We start from the raw sequence: 24,479 nt of genomic DNA on the forward strand, positions 1-24,479 counted from the left end.
TTTGTCTAGGCTCTGATTATGGTTTTTCTGTCTTCTTTATGTTCTGTTTTAGAACTGCTTTCGTTCTTACTCTAAGTACAAGTTTTTAGGATCTATTGTTAAGGGGGAACTGTTTTCACCCCATGTTTAGAACTTGTACTGTGAGTTCAGTCTCATTGTTGTCTAGAACTACTGTGTGGTTTTGGCATCATCAAAAAGGGAGAAATTGTTGGGAACCTTGTGGAATATCCTAACCCTTGTTTTGATGATACCAAAATTCATATGACTTATATGTAATAGACTAGAATCGTTTTGAACTCAAGTGTTAGAGTTCGTTCTAGTTTAGCTTGCGGTGTCGAAGACTGAAGACTGAAGACTGAAGAACGAAGACCGAAGACTGAAGACTGCAGATACCAACTGAAGTATCAGTTGAAGAATCAGTTGAAGACTGATTATTTAATGCGCGCAATGGACTGATACTAAAGTCAAGTATCAGTTGAACATTCTTCCTAGGACTGATCTTCCAACGTTCAGAGGAAGCCACGTACGCACAAGTACAGCCGCATTAAATGCAGAGATCTCAGAATATCTTAGCTCTGCAGAGGTCATTCCTATTTGGTGGTAACTTTTCAGAGACGTCACATCTCCTGTCCGTCAAAGAGAACCGTTTCCACACAGACAAGGAACCTCGAAGATTGAAGCCTCAGCCCAAATTCGAATTGCTCTCCAACGGAAGAAATCTTGAGGATGATTTACGCCAACGGATCTATTCAAGAGTTCTCCTACAAATAGCGCTCGAGGATCACTTCAACCTTCACCGATTCAACGACATAAGGTGAAGCTCTGCCAAAATTGCTACTCAGCCTAAAGCTTAACCGCCCCAAAGCTTGAATCGGAGAAGAGAATTCTAAAGCCAAAATCAGTCACTGCTGCTTACATACATTCTATTAGACCCTAGGCATATATCTGTTTATCCAGAAGCCAAAGGTCAAACTTGCTTCAAAGAACTTGTTTTTTGTAAGTATAGTTGGCACTCGTTCAAACCTCCCCCCCATAAGAGTGTTTGAGTGGTTCGGAGTTCAGGAAGGTACTCTGAACTCTGAGTGAAAAGTCTGAGCACGAGGTGAGCTTAGCAGGGAAATCCTACGCGAGGTTGTGTGGGTGCTGAAGAAGGGTTTTCTTCAGTTCACGGTTGTGTGCACCAGGCAAGCACACGGGTACGGTTTGCAGTGCACCAGTGAAGCACTTGCGGAGTGGATTGTTGGTCTGATCAACCAACCGTGGATGTAGGAAAGGGTTTTTTCGAACCACGTAAAAGTCTCTATGTTGTTTACAGCTTTCAGTTTTACATTCCTACTTGTGCTATTTCATTTGATAAAACTGAACACTGACTAACAGCAAAGAGAAACCTTAATCCAACAACCTGCTCCACCGAGGCTATTACGAAACTAAGTTTAAGTTCCGCTGCGCTTGATATCGATCTGACTGAACTATCCTCTGATAGTCAGGAAGAGTGATATCATCTCTATCCTAGTAAACACGACTGAAGCCCTTACTTGCATCAGTTAAGTTCCAGCAACTTAACTGATAACTCATTACTGAAGAGCTTTCAGTATCAGTCTCCAACCCTATTGGTCAAAACTGATTTCAGTAAAACAAGTGTCCTTGTTTGCCTGCAAAGTTTCGTTTTGATCTCTGACTGAGATCCCTCTGATTGAGGTCAGTTGATTGTGCAAAAATAGCCTATAGGTGTATTCCCCCTCCCCCCCATACACCTATTTGAGACCCTCAGGACGTAACACATGTTTAGCTGTTCAGTTTGAGTCTTGAATGCGATAATTGTTCAGCCGATTCAGGAATGCATGTTATAGTAGTAGCCTTAACACTTGAATGGGGTAGGTGAAACTATAGGGAGCTATTCTTTGTGTACGCTTGGGAGTTAATTTATTCCTTGGAGTCTTGAATGTGAAGGGGGTAAATTAATCTACTTTCATAGGTGTTCGTTAGAGAAGCTTGTGAAAAGTTCTGTGATCTCTCATCAGGGTTGGATTAAATTGGTAATTGAATCAATAGATTAAATGCATGTAATTGATTAGTAAAAGTACATCCCTAGGGTCAGAGTCTTTAATTATTTGAGTTTTCTATCCTATTTTATTTGTTTTGTTTTGATTTAAGTTTTAGTCTTCATTTTTATTTGAGTTTGCCTGAATATTACTAGAGTTTAGTTAGGATTACTTAAGGTGATTCGTTATAATAGTCCTTGTGGATACGATACTCTGCTTGCTATTTTTATGCTACAATTATACTGTTTAGTTGCAGTTATTGTTGTTAAGAAATTAGCGATCAACTTTTTGGCGCCGTTGCCGGGGACTATTTAGAATTTACTTTAATATTTTTTACTAGACTTAAGCATTATTTCAGGCGTTATAAGTTTTTATTTTTATTTTATTTTTAGTTTTTAGTTTCTGTTTCTGATTTTTGTTTGTTTTCACAGGAGTGTATGATCACGAGATCCAAAGGAAAGGAACTTCTTGTACCTTTGAATTTGGAAATCGAAAAGCAGCATAAAAGAGACAACCGCGAAAAGAAGAAGCAAGCAATGGCAGAGCAACAAAATAACGTGGATCTTGAAACCCTTATGCGAACAGTGACAAACCTTTAGAGGCAGCTAGATGAAGAGAGAGAGGAGAGCAGACGCAACCGGGTTCCTCCACCAGAGCCACCACTGAATCACATGTATCAGCCTCGGGTTGATCAATTTCAAGGAGGCAGATGGGGACCAACTGTGCAGGCTACCACGTTCGAGCTGAAGCCAGGATTGATAAACGTGGTGCAAGCTAAACAGTTTAGTGGAACGGCTTCTGAAAATTCGCATGCTCACATTACTCAGTTTCTAGATATCTGCGACACTATTAAGCAGAATGGAGTGCCACCAGATGCCATCAGAATGAAGATGTTTGGATTCTCTCTCAGGGACAGAACGAAGGAGTGGTTCAAGAGTTTGGACAGAGGTGCTATTACTGGATGGGAGGATTTGTGTAGAGCTTTCCTGGCAAAATACTTTCCTGCTTCTAAAGCTCAGAAAATCATTGCAGAGATTTCTCACTTTTCCCAGCTAGGAGATGAGACTAGGGGTGTAAGTGAGTCGAGCTAGCTCGAGAGCTACTCGGGATCGGCTCGAAGATTACTCGAAATCGACTCGATGTTAGTCGAGTCGAGCTCGAGCTCGAGCTACTCGAGTTGGTACCGAGCCCGAGTTCGAGTTTCGTGATACTCGACTCGTTAGGCTCGCGAGCCTAATCGAGCTCAAGTAATTAGTATATAATATATTATATATTAGCCCAAAATTAAATATATTTAAAACCTACAAAATGGCCCAAACGAGCTCGAGTTCACCGAGTTTGAACGAGCTCGAGCTCAACGAGCTTAAATGAGCTCGAGCTCGAGCTCAAACTCGAGCAAGACTCCACAATCGAGCTTAACCGAGTCGAGCTCGAGCTCACAAATATGACATCGAGTCGAGCTCGAGCTCAAAAAAATCAAGCTCGGCCGAGTCGAGCTCGAGCTCGAGCTTCATCAAAATAGTCGAGCTCGAGTATGAGCATGGCAATACTCGACTCGACTCGGCTCATTTACACCCCTAGATGAGACCATTCATGATGCCTAGGAAAGATTTCGTGAGCTGCTCAGGAACTGTCCACAACATGGTTTCACGGAGGATCAGCAGATCATTCACTTTTATAATGGTTTGACTGGTCTAACAAAAAGTATGGTGGATGCTACTGCAGGTGGATGTCTTCTCCATAGAAATACAAGGGAGGCTTATCGTGTGATAGAAAAGATGGCCTCCAATAGTTATCAATGACCGAATGACAGAAATTCTACGAGAAGAATTGCAGCTGTACATGAGGAGAGAGATGATTTTAAGGAGAAATATGAAGCTCTTCAAAAGCAGCATGAGTTGGAGAGAAAAGCACTGCTAGCAAAAATTCCTCAGCAGCCGATTTTATCTGATGTGTCACAGTTTGAAGATGCTAATTATGTCCAGCGGCAGTACCAATTCAATAGACCAAACTATCAGGGACATCAGGGCGGAAATCCACCGTATCATCCCAATAATAGGAATCATCCAAATTTTTCCTATTCAAATCCCAACAATGCTTTGCAGCCTCCACCTGGATTTTCTGTGTCTAGTGGAGGAGTTATAAATGAGCCGAAGAAGGGATCGCTTGAAGATATGATGCAGCAGGTTTTAACAGAGGTGTCTAGTATGAAGACAACTATTAATACAAGGATGACCAATTTGGAGTCTCAAGTGGGTCAAATTGGAAATAATTTTTCGCACTGTCCAAGCAAGTGCAGATATTGGAGACTCAAGTTGGTCAGATGGCCAACCAAGCAGCTGCGCAGCACACACCAGGAAAATTCCCTAGCAACACTGAGGTCAATCCTAGGGGCCAATGCAATGCTATTTTCGATGGCACTCTGTCTCCAAAAGAGATGAGGATGAGCAAGGAGAACGAATAACCAAGTGAGGAACCATACGAGACTCCTGTTCCACTTAGGGAATACATCCCAAAGGTTCCATTCTCCCGTAGGCTGATGAAGAGGGAGGTGCTTGAAGAGCAATGTGTTGTGAAGCCGAGCAAAAAGGTGGATGTCAAGGAAATCGAGCTGGAGGTCTCCCACTGTAAGAATGAGAAAAAAAATTGCCAATCCCGATGAGACGGAGCATAGACGTATAGTGGATGAGATAGAGAGACTACTTGAAGAATTGGACCGGCGTGCACAGCCTCAAAATCTCTCAAAATTGCAGGATCCCAAGGAAAAAGAAGAAAATGTAGTTGCACACCAAGAAGATGGGTGAAGAGGATGAGAAAATCCCGCAGGCGAAAGCTGTGTGCACTGAGCTGCCAATGAAGCTACTTTTGAAGAAGAAAGATCCGGGTAGCTTCACCATTGAGTGCGAGATTGGAGGAGAGCTCTTTCCTGAGGCTCTATGTGATTTAGGGGCTAGTGTCAATGTGATGCCTATCTCTGTTTTCAAGCGGTTAGGAATTGGAGATCTCAAGCCGACCTCGATGGAGATTCAAATGGCAGATAGATCAAGAGTGAAGCCGAGAGAAAAGCTTGAAGACATCTTTGTGAAGGTTGACAAGCTCGTCTTCCCTACGGATTTCTTGGTCCTCGATATTCCTGAAGATACAAATCCGCCGTTGATTCTTGGTCGATCATTCTTAGCTTCGGGGCGGGCTATGATAGATGTGCCGAATGGAAGTGTTATCTTTCACGCAGCTGATGCGCATGAGTCCTCTGTCTCTGTTCGTGTTAGGAAATCTGTCACGCCTGCTGCGTTTGAAGTTCATTGAGACCATGAGGTATCGTCGAGCTCTAGACGTTAAATTAAGCACTTGTTGGGAGGTAACCCAACTGTTTTTCTTTGTTTTGTTTTTTTTCTTTTAGTTTCGTTTTGTTTCTTTTGTTTCTTTGTTTTCTTTGTTTTCTTTGTTTTGGGGTTTTTAGTGTAGTGTTCAGTTTGGAAGATGCGGAAACTCGCGCCTTGTTCATACCACCACCATGGAGCATATTTTTCTGTGAGTAGTGACACACATATCATCATCCCTCCAAACTTATTTTCGAACTTATGTTCTGTAATAAGTTTGGGGAGGGGGGTGAGAATAGATATGTGTATCACTTTTATTATTTTTGTTAGTTTTTTTTGTTTTATCCTGCTTGGTTGGTGATGTGTGTTTGTTTTGTTTTTGAGATGATTATTGCTCCATTAGATTTCTGGTGAGATGCTAATGATGATTTCTGTGGAAAAAAAAATTGAATTTGATTTTCTTTGATGATTTGAGCATAATTGAAACTAATATGCATAATTCTAGAGTGATTTTGACCTTGACTTTTAGACGTTGAATAAACCTGTGAGATTTTGAGCCATAACTGTTTATCATACACAGTTTATTCTTTGTTGTGAGTTTTGTCATGCATGTGGTGATCTTTTTGAACTTGCCATGGTTTCTGTGTTGAGGTTGCTGTTGTGCTCAGGATTATGAGATGATTTTAGGCCATCTTTTGTTAGCCACATTTATTATCCCAAACACTGTCCTTAACGAAAAATTATCCTTTGTTATTCACTTTGAGCCTATTTAGCTTTTATTCTTTAGCCGGGTGATAGGGGGTGATGTAGTATATGGGGATCTCTGTGTGGTGAATATTCATAGTGGGTTGTGAAAAAGAATGGATGATATTGTATTACTATTTACTCTTATAAGCTCTAGAAAAGTTGTGGAAAGAAAAAAAAAGAAAAAAAAGAAATATAAAGTCGAGTGTTTATTGATAAATTTGTTAGAAAATCGACTTTGTTTGTTGGAAATAAATGGAGAGCATAAAAGAGTGTTTAGTTATGTTTTGTGATGATTAAATCCCTTGAGTTGTGTTGTTTATGGTGATATAGTTGAGTGGAAGATGGAATTTATTCCATACTTGATTTGTGAAGCTATAAGGTTGGTGTTCTTGATCTATTTGAGTCACTTAGCCTATATTTCCCTACCTTAACCAATGTCCCTACATTATAACCCGAGGAAAAAGATCTTTTTGATCTTAGTTCTGGCACACTATTAGCGATGGAGATTGTAGACAATTGGCAAGCCTATGGTAAGTGATCTATATTGCATTGAATTCGATGAGAGCATACACGTCCTATATATTCCATCAAATTGAGAGTTGAGTGATACACATACCTTGTGAGATTCAATTGTTTGGAATGTCAAGATTGATTTTGCTATAGGTTGTGTTTATTGGTGAGTTTTGTGCTTAATTATTGAGGATTTGAGAATTCTATCATTCTTTATTTTTCGGAGGCATCGATGAGCTAGATTTCTTACCCATTCGTGTTATTGATTGTGTTCTTCTCATTATTCGAGGACGAATAATGGCTTAAGTTTGGGGGAGTTGATAACACTCATGTTTCCATGGTTTTTAGTATTCATATGATGTCATTTTCATAGGAAATTGAGTGTTGGATGGTTGTTTTGTGCTTAATTTGCTTTATTTTGTGAAATACGATTCTTACTCTAACTTTGAAGGAAATTGCAGGTTTATCGAGTTTGAATTTGGAAAACTGTACTGAAATACAAGTTGTAGATCGTCTCGATAGGAGTTTGTGAGCACAAACAGATCGCAAATTCAAGTTCGGACGAGAAAGTTATGGCCGAAACAAAAACATCGCGCGCAGCAGTCAGAACTCGGCGGTCAAACACCGTTGACCACTGCCCGAAGAAGGAATTCCGGCGACCGGCCCGGCGATCGCCGCCTAGGTCGCCGGGACTTCTGGAACATTCGAAGAGACGCGGCGATCGTCGTGTTATGAAGGATTTTTGTGCTTGGGCCGGCGACCGCCGGATGGGTCGCCGGGTGGGTCGCCGGCTACCCGGATTTTTCAGTTTTTGCGCGTTTTTGGAGTTCTTCTGGGTTTCAAACACTGTATTTTACCCTTACACTATAAATAGGTCTTCTTTTGACATATTTAGGGTTCCTAACTTTTATTTTTCAAATTCATAGCTTTAGAATTTATTTCTTTCCAGTATTTACTGCTTGGATTGGATTTCCAAAAGATTGAAGATTCAAGCTGCTACAATCGTTCTACTTTCGGCTTTATATAATTTAGTTTTTACAATTGCTTTCTTATTTATTATGTTTATGTTTTCTTTTGCGATGTCTGGCTAGTTCTTTAATCTGAACCTAGGGTTTGTACATAGCTGATTAATTATGTGTGTATGATTTATTGATTCCAATTTGCCCTCCAACTTGTGATTCATGATTCCTGGTGCTTAATTTCTTGTGAATTATTTGGCCAATAATTTACATGTTTAGCTGTTCAGTTTGAGTCTTGAATGCGATAATTGTTTAGACGACTCAGGAATGCATGTTATAGTAGTAGCCTTGACACTTGAATGGGATAGGTGAAACTATATGGAGCTATTCTTTGTGTACGCTTGGGAGTTAATTTATTCCTTGGAGTCTTGAATGTGAAGGGGGTAAATTAATCTACTTTCATAGGTGTTCGTTAGAGAAGCTTGTGAAAAGTTCTGTGATCTCTCATCAGGGTTGGATTAAATTGGTAATTGAATCAATAGATTAAATGCATGTAATTGATTAGTAAAAGTACATCCCTAGGGTCAGAGTCTTTAATTATTTGAGTTTTCTATCCTATTTTATTTGTTTTGTTTTGATTTAAGTTTTAGTCTTCATTTTTATTTGAGTTTGCCTGAATATTACTAGAGTTTAGTTAGGATTACTTAAGGTGATTCGTTATAATAGTCCCTATGGATACGATACTCTGCTTGCTGTTTTTATGTTACAATTATACTGTTTAGTTGCAGTTATTGTTGTTAAGAAATTAGCGATCATATACCAGGGCGTGACAACCGGTATACCCAAGACCGAGTAGCTGAGCAGCGTCAACAAAAGGCGTTGTAGATCTGAAAGGTGGGGAAAGGATTGATGGGATACACTGTCCTTCCTCAGTCTTGGGCTTCTCTAGAGACTATCCATCAACTGTGACGAGGCATCAAGCCATGGTTATCAAATGAGGAAGGTAATTTCTGCGCCGTAGCATGTCTATGACTGGTCGGCTAACAAGTCAAAAATGGTTGTGTCCAGGAGGCATGTGTCACTCAAAATGCAGAGTTGGGGACCTCGGGAGAGAAGGTTGGTGAGGGTCATACTTGGTGAGTAACGGGTATGACTACCATCTAAGGAGAAGTGAAGCACTGCCTTGTGACCGGGGATTGTGTGACATTCGGACCAAGTGACCACAATGGACTCAACCATCCTAAATGTGAAGTATACCCCCTCGAAACGCCCCAATGTCTTTGGGCCACGCCTTGGGTTTATATGGATCATGGACGGATTATCAGTATGCCTATGACCGAAACAAATGTTGACAACAGTTATGACCTAACCGAATAACCTCACCCCTTTGTTATTATTGATCTTGTTTAGTTTCTTGTGCAGAGTATACAGATTGAGACCTGTGACACCTCAGTTTGTCGTTGGAGAACAAAGTAGTTCCTCACTCCCTGTGGGATTCGACCCTACACTTGCCACTAAGACTTGTTTCTTGTTGTGAGACGTAGGAGCGTGTATTGTCTGTATCGGGCATACACAAATATTTTGCTCGCACCGCACGACGGGTGCGTGTCAATAAGCCTAAATACAAGCCCCGACTCATCATCGGCAATAAAGGGGTAAGCCAATATTGATTCTCTAGTGGAATGAATTAATATTTATGAATTAATTATGATCTGGGCTGATCATAAGAATTAATTCATTTGATGCCCATCTTTATTCCTTATATTTGATCCCTGGGCTGGCCCAAAGACTCCTGAGCCCAATACGAGAAAAATAACCTAACTTATAAGTCTGGCCCATATCCTGTATTTATAATTATAAATACAGTTCAGCTCTCAGAACAAAATAGACCAAACATAATACGTAATTTCAAATTACAAAATTAGGTTTTCTATAAGAGCTGAGCGGCGCCTGTTGAGTGAATGTTTTCTTCGAGGAATCTTTGAAGATCGTCGTCCATCCGACGTTGGGATTGAGCGGGATACAATTCAGAAGATCAGAGCCGGAGTCAGATTTTCGCAGGAAATCAAGTTATGGCAGTCTCCGAAGAACGACCATAACTTCTTCTACAGAACTCCGATTGAGGTGAAACAGGTGGCCCCGGAAAGCTCTTTTGATGAAGAAGAAGTCGTATTTCTGGGCATAATACGATTGGAGGACGTTCGAGGCTTCAAATGAAGGATTGAAGTTGGCTGACTTGTTCAGCGACGAATTGATTAATTCTTAGAAATTCTTCAGGTATTTCTGAACTCCTCGGTGCAGTATTTAAATTAATAGGAGTATGCTAGGTTTAATTGATGTATGGTGAATTAAGATAATCCAATAGACGATCCTCGGGCAAATCGAGTATTAATTAAGTTTAATATTCCTACAGGGGGGACTGAAGCCCCCTATCATTTTTTTAATATATATATGTATCTATTCCTAATTATAAAAGAGTATTGTTTTATAAAAATTGATTTACTTGTTATATTCCCTCATATAGGTTTAATTTAAGATTAATTGTGTTATTTAAAATTATAGTATAATTTATGAAAATGTTATTCATTATTATTATTATTGTGCTTGTCTTTTAATAAAAAAAATGCTTAAAATGTACGGAATTCCCCAAAAAGAAATTGTAATGCATTGAAACTAGTTTCTAATGCATTGAAATTTTGGAATCTATAAAAATGTTATTATTACTATTATTCTTGTCTTTTAATAAAAAATATCTAAAATGTACGGAAATGCCCCCAAGAAATTTGTAATGTATTGAAATTATATAATCTATGAAAATGTTGTTCTTTGTTATTATTATTTTTGTGCTTTGTATTTTGATAATAAAAAAATTCCTAAAATGTACGGAATGCCTAAAGAAAAAAATGGGGGCTACCGCCCTCGAATCCCGTAAAAGTTCTTGGCTCCACCACTGGTTAACGTGGTTGAAAAATGTTATGTGACTTCGACGCTTAAGGGTATGTAAATCCTAAAAATAGCAAAGAGAGGGAAGAGTGAGGGAATAGAGAAGTATGTTATTTGACTTTGACCCTTAAGGTAACTTAGTCATTTTATAAGATTTTAGCTATTAAACTTGCCTTTTTATTTTTATGGCTATGTAAGTCTTAAATTATGGCTATGTAAGTCTTAAACTAGCTACTTTTGTCCATTGACACTATCTTTATATATATAAAAAGTAAAGTAAATGTAAATAAGTTTAATTGCAAGGATATAATTGGAATTGAAAAAAAAATTACATATAAAAAACCGCTGCTATTATAACTATAACCTAAAAAATCGCATGAGTTGGTTTTTCAAGGACACGTATTAAATGTTCAAATGGTCGAGCAATTGCATTCCAAACACTTTTCATTTTCCTCTTTCTTTTTCTTTTTTTTCTCAATTTTAGTATTTTAATTTTTAAAAATATATATTTTTTATTTTATAAATTAAAATTTTATTAATAAGACATTATGTAATTGTGCTAAAACATTAAATGGTCAAAACAATTCGCACAAAAATAGTAAAATATATTTTTTCTATAAAGAATAAAAAATAAAATTAAATGTTTCACACACATAAAAAATTATATATGTATATACATATATACCCTATATATATAATTATATATTTTATTTATATTATATATATATATTAAAAATTAATAATATAAAATTATGTGATTATTATAAAACATTAACTCAAGAACTTCATCTAAATATGTAATTGATTATTAAATAATTCTTAATAATGTATATAAAATGGTATTTGCATTTTCTCATTACTCTCATCCAAGTAATTAAATTTTACTCTATAATAGAAAAGTGAATTATTCCCTTTTAAAATAGGGAAGATACCCCCTAAAAAAAATAGGGAAAATATAATGAAATTAAAATTGACTAATATATGCTACTATCTTTACAAAATCTAAAGTCAAATATCTTTTAATATGGGTGGATGTATTTTTTACAAAAAGCGTCCATAACATTTTAAATTTTATTTTTTATTTTTTATATAAAACATATACTTTACTATTTTTCTGCTAATTATTCTTGACCATTTAATGTTTTAGAATAATTCAAACAATATTTCTATTCTACTTTCTTGACCATTTGATATTTTTTAAAAACTAAAAAAATTCCTATTTTCCTCCCATTTTTTCTGTAATTATAATATTTCAATTTCAAATTATGTATTTATATTTATGTTAGAGTATTAATTTATTTTTAATAGAACCCAATGTAACTAATATAAAGATATATAGATTATTTTGTTAATTTATTTAAAAGATTATAAAAGTGTCACATTGTAAATTAAAAAATGTTCATTGATGCATTTCAAAATAGTAATAGTTGTTACATTTTTTTAACTGATTAATCATTCGTTTAAACTTTATTAAAAAAAACATTCGTTTAAATTAAAAGCATATTTAATAAGTATAAGCTAATCATAAAACAAGAAATATTTACTAGAAATTAGGTTTCATAATGATGATAGTTAGTTATTAATTATTAAACTATCAGCTTATCACAATATGTTAGAATATGAAGTTCAAAGCAAAATAGAAAAGATCATGCATGAATCCTATAAAAACAATTATATTTATTGAATAATATTTGTTAAAATTAATAATATTAATGTGTACTTTATTCTCAATATTTTTTATTTTTATATTACATTTTATAGTAATAAAGCTAAAATTTAATATTCTGTTGCTAATTTTGTTATTATATTATAATATTAGATAAGTTTGAAAATAATAAATTTGATATTAAATTTTACTCCCTCCGTCCCACCGGAAGTGGTGCGTATTCTTTTTTGGGCTGTCCCACCGAAAGTGGTGCATTTCCTTTTTTGGTAATAATTTTACACTACAAACAATGTGGCCCCACACACATTTACACACATTTACACTACAATCTTATTCTCCTTAAATCCCCTGCCCAAAAGAAGTGCACCACTTTCGGTGGGACGGAGGGAGTAATTTTTTTAGGTTATATTAATAATTACTCCTTCCGCCCACAAAAACAGTCTATTTTTGTAATTTAAGGACGTCCACAAAAATTAGTCTCATTATATTTTTGGAAACTTTACATCACATGATTGATCTTTTTCTTCACTGACAATATAATTAATTATCATTATTTATACTACTACTTTTTAAGTGTGATCATTTCTCTACTCACAATACACTAACTATTTTTATTAAAACTAGTGTGTAACCCGTCGAATTTCGACGGGTATCATTTTATGTTATAATTTATATAAAAAAATGTAAAAATTATTATTTTAATATATTTATAAATTATGGAGATTATTCACTAAAAAAACTGTTAATATGATATAAGTCTACGTTACACATCGAACTAAAATGAAATAATAAGTTAAAGATGACTTTCATCCTTAACATGACTTAGCGAAACATATATTTAAAAAAATTATTTGCCATCCACTACTATTTGCCACTCATACCCGCGACCCATCGGGCATCCGTCACCCGCTACCCGTCGGATACCCGCCACTCACTACCCGTCGAATACTCGCTGAGGCTTGAGAGGTAAGGGCTCTGCTGCTTCTCGACGTCGACATCCTACAATCAACCACTCAACAAATAAATCATCATGAAACTGCAACAAATTTTAGAGAAAATTTCAACTTCTTGTACACTACTATTTGCCACCCATACACGTGACTCGCGGATACCCGCTACCCGCCGGGTATCCACCAACCCGCTACCAGTCGATACCCACCACACGCCACCCACTACCCGTCGGACACCAGCCGAAACTTGAAAATAACGATAAATATTAGTTGAATAATAGAATATCACGAGGAGTACAATAAATTTATATGTTTAGTGCAATATCATCAATTCTATGATAAAATATAGTTTTTATGTTAATAAGTTTTTATATATATTATTAATTTGAAATAGAGAAACCTAAGATGTAAGAATAACAAATTCTTTGTTACTTAACATCAAATTAAATTTAAAATAGTAAAACAAATTATATTTGTTGAAAAATATAAAATTATATGAATATTTTATGTTTTGACTCTCAAAATATGTAGATCTGGTTGGAGAGGATGACAGTGTAAACCGGTAACTTCGCATTTAAAATTCTTTTTCTTGTGAATCAATATAGGTTTTCCTGTCACATTGTTGGAGTGCGCATCGATCCTGTATATGCATTTAAAACTGTAAATCTACCGTAATTCATAACTTGCCAAAGAAATATTACACACATTCATGCATTCTATCAAATCTTCCATGCTTTTGGGCACGCTTATGGCTGGTGTAGGACAGCTGGATGATGTTGCATATATATCAAAATGAAAAGTTTGCATATAAAGCTAAAATCAAACAACATATAACTTGAAGAAGATAAGAAAAAAATGGAATGTCTATGACGATATTAAGAAACTTTAATTAGTGTTCCTTGAAGGCAATCAACATATTAATGGATCCGTTTAAAATATTCACCAGCAAGTATGAAACCATATGTGAGAATGTTGCAATAGTAGTGATGCTAGTAACATTGGCAGTGAGTTAACACGTTTTTTCTTTTCTCATTTTTTTAGCTAAAAATTTCACAAAATACATCCGCAAAGAGCTTAATATACAGGAAATACGCACATATAGAGAAGCCCAAAATTATCTGCAGCAAGCAAAATTCCTTTGTCAGAGTTCATATCCAGACTATAGAGCATCCTCCAACTGCTAGGCCCCTACAGGAAAATCACAACAACCAATTTAATTAGATTCCATAAGCATGTCATGTATATAAAGCAAAGAGCAAGACAAGAATCGTCATTTTTGTAAGTTTCTTTTCTTGTATAGCTTTCTGGTGTAAAATTGGTGTTTATCTTCTTTAAAAACATTTCAGCTGTTGGACAGCATTCTCCATGTATAAAATATTAAAATATAAAGGCCCCAGAGCAATCAAAATTGCCTTCAGTCGAGATAGGAGATAAGTTGAATATGAAGTTAAAACCCATTTTAGATGGCACAGATGTGGACAACATACAGAAATCACTAACCATTTAAATACAACCAACCCTTTGTAACTCAAAGAAGGAGAAACTTGACACCGGTAGGGGTAGCATACAACAATGAAATAAAATATAGAGGAACACTTTTCTATTAACCAAGACATAGTTGGCCCTCGAGGGGTACCATTTTTTACTATTTAATTTTGTTAACTAACAGCTAATATAGCAAACTTTTTCACATGTACATGTATTCTTCACCCTGCTTCATGACAGTGATGACACGTACAACAGACAATTTCATAATAATAAAAGAAGAGCACACATACATATATAAATACATATATTGTTACCCTGCTGTGAAATTTGGAGCAATCTCTTTGTCTCCAGCTAGAATTCCTGCAAATCATACAGGGTATTCAAAATGCATTTTCATATTTGCTATGCATTTTCATAAACCGACGGCATAACATCTCAACTGATTCATAAAAATAATATCTTCATTTTTTTTTGTCATGACTTGGATTGCAAAACTCAACAAAACTGGACAAACAACATTGATAAATTTCACAATGTGGATGACTTTTTCAACTAAAAGATGCAAACAATATGAAAAAATAAAGTACAAAATGGCAATTCAACAACACAGCAAGGATTAAAAGCACACCAATGAAAAGAAAATTAGTAACAACAAACGATAGATATTACCGGGAAAAGCTTAGGTTCACTTCTTGGTCTTATATTAAGAATCTTTGCCTTGGCCAGGTCAAATTTTTGGCACTCTTCAACGAAGTTACCAATAATTTTACTTGTTTGATTGCAAGCAACAGTCCCCTCTAGATAATCAAAAACCTAAACGAAAAACAAAAAATATGAGATATGCGATAAATTTCTAACATAACTTGATGATCATAACTACGAATTCCCAACCTTGAACTCAGATTGAGATACGGTTGCAATAGCTCGAGACGCATCCCTTCCAGCACCTCTTGATCTCAAAAGGTCAAGCACTTCAAAATTAGTGAGAGCACTGACATTGGCCTCAACTCTGAAACAAATTAGAGAAATAAATTAGAGAAAAAGGTAATTGATTTCTATGTTAATTTCTCTGAAAACAGTAGTATTGAGTGGAAACTCTCTACATATTATGGTAGATTTCAATTATTCATAATAATATAAAAAAAATTGAAAAACATCTAAGAACATACTCCAAACATCTAAGAACATAAAGAATTGGCAAGAGATAATCTCAAGAAAGTGAAGAAAAGAATTTGCAGGGTTATCTCAAGAATTTTATCAAACACACGGTATGCAGAACTAAAGGAACTTATTTCTAGCAAAAATTGAGTGGATGCGGCAGAATAGACAGTAAACTAATAAATTTATAACTAAAAATCGAGGTTTTAAAGTTTCCATTCTTAAATATTTATCTAAATCATTGTATAAACTTTTAATCTTTCCAAAATCTGTTCTTTCTAAAGTACAGAAATCATTCTATATTTAAAATTTTAATATTTCCTAATAGAATACTTACCAATTACCATAGAGGAGGCGGCGATAAACTGGCGCTGAAAGGGATTTGAAGAGAGGGCTGTATTTCCAAAATTTGTTATTTCTAAAATTAAGCACTAATCATTCCATATCCAACCCAGTGAAACGTAATCTTTAATACTTACCATGTTAGAGCAAGGGGTCAATACGGTGGTCGACGGCGCATAGATACGGCCGGGTAGCCATTGGCGTTGGATATGACCCATCCCATGGTCGGGTCAGAGAATGGTGGTTGAGGCGGCGCCGACTTGGGGCCTGAGTGCTACGAAGCGAATCGCTGCGGGAGGCAGAACGAAGAAATTGGTGGAGTGGGAGGCAGATCGGAGCAGACCTCTGGTGATTGCGGAAGCGGCGGTGACGCGAATCGCGGCGGAAGAGAGGGAGAAATTGCTACGCGGAGACAGGAAGGAAGGGCCACGGTGCCGATTTGGGGCCAGAGTAATCGCCGCGGAAGAGGGGAGAGGATGGTGTGGAGCTGCAATAGACAAACGGAGGGAGGGATTCACGGTGGGAGAGGGAGGGGCGGCGCTGATTTCAGACGGAGGAGGGGAGAGTAGTGTGGAGACGGGGGTTTAGGGGAATTGAATTTGGGGAAGAGAACTTCATTCTGTGTTTTAAAAATTAAAATAAAATATGCCATGTTGGATGTATTTTGCCACATAAGCGCAATACAATTAAGTTAGAGGCTCTAGAATTGCAGGGATTTTGAATGGTGAATTCTTAGAGATGGCACGTAGGACCCCGGATTAAGGAGAGCGCAGGATTCCTTAACCGTATTATATATTTGATTTGTATCGTCTCTTTTTAGGACTATTTTTTATGGACGAAGAAAATATAAAATATATACTTAATTTATAAGAGCATGAGTAACGCTATCCTCGATAGCTTACTCGAACTCGAGTATTGCACTCGAGTAGCCGTTGCAAGTGAGTGCTACTCGAGTTATCGAGTATGCTCGAGTGCAATTTTTTTTTTTTAATTCTCTTATCCTCTTTAAAAATTTCTCTCCTCTTTAAAAACTAAAAAAATCAAGTAGGCTATCAAGGAACCTCAATGCAGCACTACCTACTCAATAACACAACCACTATCAAGTAAGCTATCAAGGAACCCCATTGCGGATGCTCTAAGAGTCTAAAATCACAATCATCGCGCATAGCGCGGGAGATACACTAGTAATTAATAATATGAAAATAATATAGATTAAAAGATGGACGCAAATTGGAATTTGTGCGAGCGACGGGGTGTTTTAGAAATAAAGAAACAACGGAGGGGGTTCTCCCGCAAATCTGGTTGTCTTTATAAACGAAGTGGAGTGAGCATTCAAGTCGTTCCCTCGTCGAAGCTCTTCCCTCCCACACCCCAAATTGCACTTCTCTTTCTACAACTAGTGCGTGTGAGAGAAAACTAGTGGAAAATGGGATTCTTGTCATCTTGCTCCCGCTACGGACAAGAGGTTTGATTAAAGGAAAGACCCATCTGTCCTCACCCCGTGCCCACATTTTTTTCGAATTTCATTGCTCCATGTCTTCGGAGATGTATGTGTTCGACAACTCCGTCTACTCCGATCAATTCTCGCCGTTCCTCGACTCCGCCGCCATCGACGCCTTCGGAATCTTCCAGGAAAACGATGAGAGCGCCGCCAGTCTGCACCAATTGGCGTCGGCTCTGCTGTCGTCGTCGCCGCCCAGCGCCGAGCTCCAGAATCTGTCGCTGTCGCACCTCGCGCCGGAGGTGAAGACGGAGGAATGCCAGCTCGGATTCAATAACAACTCCTTCTCACCGCACGAAACCGCATTGAAGCTAATGCACAGGAGCTACAGCAGCAGCAGCTTCGACAACTCCCGCGCCGATTTCTCCTTCCGACCGCACTTCGACAGCGTTCTCGAGCACACTCAAATCCTCTCCTCGCCGGAAAACGCCTTCCAATCCGGCCAAATCAGAAGAGTTTGCAGCACCGGCGATCTCCAAGTTCGCTCCTCTCTCTCTCTTTTACAATTTGTTTTTTTTAAGAAAAAGAGATTGTAGTGATGAAATCCTCTGTTTTTCAGAAAATGAAAACAAGCATGCAAACGAGAAGCGTGCTGTCTTCAAGCCCGCTGTCGGCGGAGAAATCGTTCATGGAGGAAGCCAATTTCAAGGTAGGGCGTTACAGCGCCGAGGAGAGGAAGGAGAGGATCGACCGATACAGAGCAAAGAGGACTCAAAGGAATTTCAACAAGACTATTAAGGTAATTATATTACAAACACTAATATAAAATCAGGATTAGTTGTCTATAAATACACCAAATATATACTCAAATTTCAATTTTTAATCAACATTACTTTTTTAGAATTAGGACACAACTAGACTTTTGTTTTCACACTTAATCCTACGTAGAAGTCAGAACTCCGGTTAAATCTGCATGTTGATGGGGTTGTTGCAGTGAAGAATGGTGAATGACATTTCTGTTTTTTTGTCACGTGATCAAAACAGTACGCTTGCCGGAAAACGCTAGCCGACACACGGCCGAGGATACGCGGCCGCTTCGCGCGCAACGATGAATCCGGAGAGATTCCAAAGGCATCAATGTTTCAGAGATATGAAGATGATGATGAGCTTTGGGTAATATTATTCTCCCCTCAAAACAAACTTTCTTTTTCTGTCTTTTTTTTTTTTTTTTTGCATAAAGATGACCATCACCTTCCTTTAGTCGGAAAGTTTGGTTTGTCGAATCTTTTATTGAACTTACCAACCTTGACAACATCGATTTATATATATTAAAATGGTCACGATCGCGACTTAGTTTTTCACCATCACTATTATATAAATTTTTACAATGATGTCACAAGAAATTTTTATATAGCAAACGGCGGCGATGGTCCCCTATCATTTTTATAATTTAATAGGCAATATAAATGATATAATAAGTTATCATGAGCAACTAATTAAATCAAGCTGTGAATTTATGATGAATTCAGACAAATCTGCAGATGGAAGGGCTTCACGAAGAAGACGAGGAGCAAATTGCGCCAAAGAGAGCCTTCTTCAACGTGCACTATCAGAACTATAGATTCTAAAATGCTACACTTTTATTACAAAGATCCAAGTGACCAAGTTGAATAAGTTTAGTTAGGTGCGGCTAATGTCTATTTCAATGTAATAGTAAGTCAGATGTTTTTTTTTCTCTAGTTATTTATCTTATTATCGTCTCAATCTGTATATATTGAAACCCAAAACAAATTAATAATAAGTTGAGGTTTCCCGGTTTATGATTATCTGCAGGAATTAATACTTGCATATATTCCTATTGCATGAAAAATTTGCAGCACGTAGATATATTCTCTTCTGCTGCTATACCAATAAGGGAATTACCTTGTATACTAACTTTACGTTGTAGTGACGATATCATATTATGACAAGTGGAATAAACAGATGAAATAATATAAGAGATTGAATACAGGAGATAATTAATAAACATATTGGAGATATATCTGGAGATTAAATTTATTAAAGAATCTTATAGGGAATACCTAGATCCTCCCCTATGCATGACCATGTCCCTGCTGTACAAAATAATTTCTGATTCTGATTTCAGTTTTTAACCTTTTCTGCCTTGGCAACGTAAGAAAAGGCACGGGTGATTGGGATGCATGTGGACTTGTGGAGTACTTTTTTACCATCAAGAACATTTGCCACAATTTCTTTTTCAATTGATTCACGAAAAAAAAATTGTTAAATTTATTTACAATAATATGATGAGTTGGTCTTGGGTACACCCGGATGTACCGTACACCTGAATTGACCCGTACCCAAATCCTGATTCAAATCCGCATTTGACTCAAATCGTGTAAATGATACTATTTGGTTATATAAATGACACTACATGTAACTGACACTATTTTGTTATACAAATGACACTGCGTATAAATGACACTATAACATTGTAAATCACACAGTGTGTAATTGACACTATTCAGAAATATAAATGACGCTTCCTGTAATTGACACTATAAGATTGTAAATGACACTATAATATTTTAAAGGGAAAATTGCACCTAAATACATAAAGTTTGCCGAAAATCCATATTTGACGCGAACTTAGAAAGTTACATTTTAATACATGAATTTAATAAGTTGTTCAATTTTGACGAAATTTTCATCTCCGGTGACCGGAATTTATGATGTGGCACTTACGTGTCTTACGACTTATCCACGTGGAATAGAAACGACACCGTTTTGGCTGGCGTGTAACAACTGGATTAAAATAGGGTTTAATTTAAACAAAACGACGTTGTTTAGACTCTGTCATCCCACTTCTAAAACTCTGCCTGACTCCCTCTCTCTCTCACCTATCACAAGCCGACGCCGTCTCCTCCGCCTTCAAACGGCGAAGAATCCGCCCAACAAACCACCCGTGTCTCACCCAGCCACCATGACGACGCTCGCGTCGCCTCCTTTCTCTCTATTATCGCCTAAACCCTAAATCCCCAATCTCAGAACCCATTACGCGACCACCCCGGCCTCGGTCGGAAAAGACAAGGTTGTCGCTAACAGCGGCAAGCCACTACCATCACCAACCCCCAATTCTCTCCCTCCCTTTCAGTCTCCGGCGAACTCGCCTCCACGTCGTCTCCAGTCGATGAAAGACGCCACCTTGACCGCTCCCTCACAACCCCGCCGCCACCTGGCTCCGAAGTCTGGCGGCCGCAACAGCTAGCTGGGCTAACCACCGCTGTTTAGACTCATTGGGGATGGAAGTACGGTTCAGAATTTCTATTTGGGGAGGATGATTTTGAATTAGGTTGGGATTAAACACAATCACCTACGAAACGACGTAGTTTTGCGCATGAAAAAACGATGCCGTTCTTTCTTTAGTCCGGCGAACGGAATGGCATGTGCCGGGTACACACGTAGGATCCACGTCGGATATTAAATTGGGGGAGATGAAAATTTCGTCAAAATTAAACAACTTATTAAATTCATGTATTAAAATGTAATTTTCTAAGTTCGCGTCAAATATGGATTTTCGACAAACTTTATGTATTTAGGTGCAATTTTCCCTATTTTAAATAACACTATAAGATTGAAAATGACATTATAACATTTTAAAATGTTTCAGTGTCATTTATATAATTGAATAATATTTTTCTATGCACTAATTCTCGCTAATCAACTTAATTTGCTCATTTAGATTGGTGTTAATTATAAACAGTGTTTGTATAACTGAATAGTGTCATTTACATGATTTGGGTAAGGATGCAAGTTTGGATTAGCATGCGGGTCAGGATTTGAGTACAAATCAACCCGAGTGTACGGTACACCCGGGTGTACATAAGATTTTGTGAAATTATAATAACAATGATCGCAATATAATTTTATTAAGAGATAATTTTAAAATGACACCGTGTCATTTTAAATCTGGCTCAAGACACCGTGTCATTGTAAATTTGGCTCGCCGCCGCCCCTAAAGAAGCAGAGAGGACAACCCACTTCGGATCTAGGATTTTGTGTAATATGATTCATATAACTCATTATCTTATGAAAGATATCATTATCTTATTAATGTTTCATTTCTTCTTTATTTACAAAATTTTCTACTGATGCGACAATACTCTACTTTTTTTTTTGAAAGGTACGTAAAATGAATATATACATTTTTTTAAGGGTTTATAGCCGAAAAATATACAAACTATCACGAGATTTGCATATTGCGCATCACCTTTAAAATTAGCTCCAGAATACATCACTTTTTAATTTAGTTGTAAATTGCACACGCGTTGACCACCACCTTGATCGGTGTTGACGTGGACTCACCAGCATTCAAAACGACGTCGTTTTGAGTGAGTATAAATTAAAAAAAAAAACAAAACAAAAAGGGATAAATCCCCAAATATGCACCTTCTTCCCGTCTGCACTTTCTTCCTCCAATTTCTGATAATTTCAGGCGAAGAGCTTGGCGTAGGCGGCCTTGGCGGTGGAGATGGTGGCGAAGAGCTTGGCGATAAAGGCTTCCATGGCGGCGCGGGTCTTGCAGTACTCCTTGGCTTCCTCAGCATCCGCGACTCACAGCAGCGGAGCTTGTCTTGAGGGATCAAGAGGCAGAATCCTCCTGGGTTGGAGCAGTGTCTTGAGCCGAATTTGAGACTGATGACTCTTGAAAATGTCTTGAGCGGTGTCTTGAGCCGGATTTAAGAAGAAAAGGGGATTTTGCTGCGAAAACCCTAGATTCGAAATGGGTTGTCCTCGTTGCTTCTTTAGGGGCAGCGGCGAGCCACCGTGGCTATTGCCATAAATTGAGGAATGAGCCATCCTTGGAAGTGCATTGCCCACCACGGCGACGACGATTTTGAAGAAAAGGACGCAGTGGTGACCAGAGGAAGAAGTGGCACCCCTTATCTGCTGGATTTGAGAAGGGGCAGAGCGGTGCAGCCCAACGGCGCGATGTTGTGACGCCTTAGTGTTTCAAAGCCAAATGGCGGTAGATCCAAGCGGTGGTTGTGGGTTGCTGACAGAGGCGGCAACTGGAGAACCTTGGTAGGCTAGGGTTCAGTTCAACTGAAAGAAAAGGCTAAAGCTCAACCTTTGAATCGGAAAGGGAGGCCGACGATGGCTCGCCGGATTTTGAAAATGTTGACGGCGGCATGGCGGACCGCCTAGTGCAGGAAGAAGGCGGTCAAATTTTCTGGGATTTCAGGATTTCTTTTTTAAAGGTACGTAAAATGAATATATACAAGGGATACTCAAACGCAAACAAAATGTAGCAAAGTACCATTTTACAATATCAAAAAATTGATAAGGAGAACTAAGAAGAACAATTGTACTACAGTCAATATTAAAATTATATAAAATATTAAATTATATTTATAGTGAGATTCTTTCTCCATTTACAATACTATCAACCATTTTTTTAAAAATTTGTGTCGTTTTAAAATGTGGCAATTTTTTGTGAATGGAGTGAGTACAATAATTATTGTATGTTATATAGATATATATAGTGGAGGGCTAGGGTATAAACACTTCTTAACATATAAAACACGTATGAATTCAATGTGCAACTGTATTAATTGCGAAAAATAAATTTTTTCTATCTATGTTATTCAAACTCGGGACCATTAATTCATCCAACAAGGTGATGAAAATAGTTCCTAATTTATATTTTAAAGTGTTTATATTTTAACTCAGCCCAATATATATAGAGTTAATATATAAGAATACCCACTTTCATATAGCAAAAATAAATTTTACTCACTCAAATAATAACTTAAAAAATACCCACTTTTTGTGTTAAAGGACTAAATTACCCTTAAGATTAAAATTAAAAAAATACCCACTCTTAATCCCTATCACTTTCTCTCTCTCTCTGAAAAACGTCTCTCTGTCTCTCTACTCTCTCTCTCCCTCCCCCTTTCTTTCTCCGGCGATCAGATCTCCGCAGCCGCCCTCCACTTCCCGACCACCGCTCGCCAGTCGCCAACACTCCGGTCACCAGCACGCACACCCGCTGCCATCGAAACCTCCTGCAGTGCCGACAACACAGTCGGAGAAGGCGCGAAGAAGAAAAATGCGATCTGAAATCATAGAGTAATCGCCACAATGATGTACCTCCAGCAAAATACAAAATCGGCTACAAAGGATATTGATTTGTCAATGCTGGCGACGGGGGGAAATCCTGGTTTGTATTCTTTACTGTAGATTGAGGATTGGCGATGGTGCAGAGAGAGATGGAGAAGGATTTAGGGATTTTAGATTTTGGGGATTGTTCTTATTCAATTAATTTAAGAAAGTATGCCATTTAGAAGAGAAATTTGAGGAAAAGTTAAATTCAATTTGAATTTAATCGAAAAAAAAATATAAGTAACGAAGAAATTGATGAAAATCACGTAATTTTGTACAAATGTTCTTGAATTCACAACCAAATTTATGAATTCACAACTGATTTATCAACATTGGTTGTGAATTCACAACTAGAAATAGTGTTGTGAATTCAAGTTGTATTGGTTGTGAATTCAAAACTTGAAATAGTGTTGGTTGTGAATTCAAGTTTTATTGATTGTGAATTCACAACTTGAAATAGTGTTGGTTGTGAATTCACGCACACTTGTTATTCACAACCAATACTTGAATTCAGTTGTGAATTCGAGTTTTAAAGCTTGAATTCACAACCAGTGAACTGTGGATATTTGTAAAAAAATTATATGTAAGGGTAAAATGGTAAATATGGGTATTTTTTTAATTTTTTTTATCTTAGTGGGTATTTTTTTAATTTTACTATTCCAATATGTCTATTTTCATAATCCACTCATACACACACACACACACACACACACACACACACACACATATATATATATATATATATAGG

General features: G+C 37.3%; 2 protein-coding genes across 3 annotated transcripts; one reads left to right on the forward strand and one right to left on the reverse strand.

The window, feature by feature from the left end:
- Window positions 1-12,878: 12,878 nt before the first annotated feature.
- Window positions 12,879-15,657, reverse strand: LOC131015636 (uncharacterized; the record flags this gene model as incomplete). The annotated part of the gene is made up of 4 exons (XM_057944079.1): window positions 12,879-13,186; window positions 14,234-14,325; window positions 15,295-15,438; window positions 15,517-15,657. Coding segments are annotated over 4 exons (474 nt in total), but the record flags the coding sequence as incomplete, so codon positions are not given.
- A 1,813-nt stretch (window positions 15,658-17,470) lies between these two features.
- On the forward strand, window positions 17,471-19,386 carry LOC131015627 (zinc finger protein CO3-like). Of its 2 annotated transcripts, none has more exons than XM_057944068.1 (4): window positions 17,471-18,105; window positions 18,186-18,365; window positions 18,611-18,739; window positions 19,096-19,386. In XM_057944068.1, exons 1-4 carry the CDS (start codon window positions 17,659-17,661, stop codon window positions 19,192-19,194), a joined length of 855 nt encoding a protein of 284 aa, XP_057800051.1. In that variant the 5' UTR covers window positions 17,471-17,658; the 3' UTR covers window positions 19,195-19,386. The 2 variants fall into 2 exon arrangements, with proteins under 2 accessions (XP_057800051.1, XP_057800053.1); XM_057944070.1 differs by having other exon boundaries at window positions 19,108-19,386.
- The last annotated feature ends 5,093 nt before the right edge of the window (window positions 19,387-24,479 follow it).

This window comes from Salvia miltiorrhiza, chromosome 3 (assembly GCF_028751815.1).
Source record: "Salvia miltiorrhiza cultivar Shanhuang (shh) chromosome 3, IMPLAD_Smil_shh, whole genome shotgun sequence".
In the NCBI taxonomy this organism is placed as follows: Eukaryota; Viridiplantae; Streptophyta; class Magnoliopsida; order Lamiales; family Lamiaceae; genus Salvia; species Salvia miltiorrhiza.

Bases quoted from the DNA above. Each gene is read 5' to 3' on its own strand.
- LOC131015627 (XM_057944068.1), top strand. From the start codon at position 17,659: ATGTCTTCGGAGATGTATGTGTTCGACAACTCCGTCTACTCCGATCAA. The intron at 18,106-18,185 runs GTTCGCTCCTCT...TCTGTTTTTCAG, and splicing joins GCAGCACCGGCGATCTCCAA to AAAATGAAAACAAGCATGCA. The intron at 18,366-18,610 runs GTAATTATATTA...TGATCAAAACAG, and splicing joins ATTTCAACAAGACTATTAAG to TACGCTTGCCGGAAAACGCT.